The following is a 2,500-nucleotide window of genomic DNA, read 5'->3' on the forward strand; positions in this document are numbered from 1 at the left end:
TGAAATTCAAAGTCTAGTCTTGTTTTCTGTAATGTGATTTTAGTGACTTTCCTCTCATCAGTGGTTCAAATAATGACCTCACATTGATGTTAATTGTTGCTATCACTTCCCCGCAGCAATCATGTGAAGTATATAATTACGTATGTACGTTTTCAGCCTCATTTATTCATACCTATCATTCATTCATCTACTTCACCAGTTCTTAGCATTGTACTGTGGTACCCCACACATGTAGCCTAAAAGGCTACCTATTTTTTTGGTTTAGTATGGGAAGCCCATGTAACCACAGCTTAATAATGGCCGTTTTTATACTAGAGACGCATAATCCGTCCAGACGAATTATGCGTCTCTCATGTTATCCGTCTAGTGTAAAGACGGGACGAACTATATGAGACGCATGATTCGTCTTGGACGAACTTGAGCAAACATTTTTTCTGCGTCTGTTAAATTCGTCTAGTATAAAGACGGGCACTAGATGCATAATGCGTCTGGACGAACTTTCCAGTTTAGTGCGTCTTCGAAGACGCACTAAAATAAATTCTTCGTCCAGACGCATAATGCGTCTTGTGGCCGTCTTTATACTAGACGAATTTAACAGACGCAGAAAAAAAGTTTGCCCAAGTTCGTCCAAGACGAATTATGCGTCTCTAGTATAAAACGGCCAATGCATGGTTACAGAAGAACTGAAACATTTGCCTCATCCTACTGTTTGTACTACGGATTGCACCTATTTCATGGAAAAATCAACCTTTCCTTAAATTGCTTCATATTTCAAGTATTTCATGTATAATTTATTATTATTATCATTATTAAATTAGCATTGTTTTACTTTGTAATGAACATCATTGATTCGGGGGAGAAATTTATTCCAAAAACGTCTGTACAGAATAGTAGGTAGGAGGAGGTGTGCAGATGGGAGTTAATAATCTCTCAACATTGCAAGGCTACCTGTCACTTTTATATACTTGATTGTTTTGTTTTAGATTTCCTACTCATTTCCTGCTAAACACTGAAGCTTGTACAGGCTGGAAAGGCCCACCCTCTGAAAGAGGAGTACACCTTGGGGAATGGTCGAGAGGAAATAAATACAGTCACAGCATCATTGAGGTAAAACCATACACTGCATGAGCAACTGGTGGTGCACAGATGATTTAGTATGGGTAATCACATGGGGCTGAGTAAAATTAAGGATTAACATCACGCAGATTTTCAAGAGTTGCAGAGATTGCTTGCCTCGTGAAGGCTCAAGAGTTTATCTACCATGACAAGCGTGACAATATTAAAATGCTTATTGGCTTATTGGGCCTCAACATACTTGATACTGATAGCAAACGCTGAAATTAGTTGCTAAAATAAATAAACTTCATGTTGCCAATGCTTCCATTCAGGAACAGATCAAAGAAGATCTGAATATATGGTAAAAAACTAGTGATATACTCCGCACCATGTGTCTTCTGCTCTTACTACATTTTGACCTCATAGCTGCTCCATTACTAAAAAGATTTGTGGCGACACGTGATGCATTTTCTGGGGGGGGGGGGGGGGGGGTATGTGCCGCTGTGAAGGTTATGGTTTTCAAGCAGTTTACAGTTTTTCAAGCAGTTTACTTTCGGTCTAGAATAGGGTATCATTTTTCACGAAACTGACCAGTCGGTTGAAGATTTTATCAAGACTAAGAAAACCAGAAATTCCCACTCAAGAATATAAAAAAATCAAAGCGGCAAAGTTTAAGTTTACGTAACTCAGCCTCAACAGTGTCAATAAATGGCTATCATGAAACACCTCTGGATATTATTAACTGTCAAGAATCGGAATTTAGACGGAAATCGGTGGGAGTTTACTCTAGTATAGGGTAGCAAAATTCAGCTGAACTAGCTCTGGTATAGGCTAAGGGTTCCAGGGTCCCAGCGGCACATGCCCACCCAGAAATTCCTAAAGTGCCCCCCGCAGGGGGGGGGGGGGGAGTCTGTTATACTGGTGGCTCGTTTTGCTCGGCAGTGGATGGCAAATGAGCCAAACGAACTGGCTTGTTAGTAGAATCTCTAGCTAGATGTGGCCCAGACTTCTTTAGTTTAGCCCTGGATAAAATATCTTGGGAACTTTCTGAATGTTTCCCGGATTGCAATCAACATTGAAAGGGGGGCTGTATGATAGATGGTCTTTATTTTACACCATTTTAGCTCAAGTGTCCCAAGACTTTTGTCCAGGATTGTAAGTTCAATTCCTGGACTGGGCGAAAATGTGGATTGAGTTTATTCAAGTTCTTTATTTTGGTTTGGAGGTCTTTGTCCAGGTACTCTGGTTTTCCTCTTCCGAATTCAATTCAATACTAGGTAATATTGAGAGAACTTGTACTCCACGACATATGCCTGATACTATCTAAATAAAGACATACAATTTTTTTATATACAATTCTTTCGTAATTGAATGCAGAATTTATCACACTGGTCAACCGGCTGGGTGGACTGGAATTTAGCACTGAACATGGAGGGCGGGCCAA

The 2,500-nt window shown here is 40.0% G+C and overlaps 1 protein-coding gene across 1 annotated transcript in view; it reads left to right on the top strand.

The window, feature by feature from the left end:
• LOC138019752 (lysosomal acid glucosylceramidase-like) overlaps positions 1 to 2,500 on the top strand; it is an 18,737-nt gene that overhangs the window by 14,606 nt on the left and 1,631 nt on the right. The window contains exons 4-5 of the mRNA XM_068866631.1: positions 984 to 1,107; positions 2,434 to 2,500. The exon at positions 2,434 to 2,500 is cut by the window's right edge and continues 68 nt beyond it. Of these exons, the coding sequence (XP_068722732.1) occupies positions 984 to 1,107; positions 2,434 to 2,500 (191 nt within the window). The remainder of the gene's footprint in view (positions 1 to 983; positions 1,108 to 2,433) is intronic.

The sequence above is a fragment of the Montipora capricornis genome, chromosome 2, assembly GCF_036669925.1.
Source record: "Montipora capricornis isolate CH-2021 chromosome 2, ASM3666992v2, whole genome shotgun sequence".
Taxonomy (NCBI): Eukaryota; Metazoa; Cnidaria; class Anthozoa; order Scleractinia; family Acroporidae; genus Montipora; species Montipora capricornis.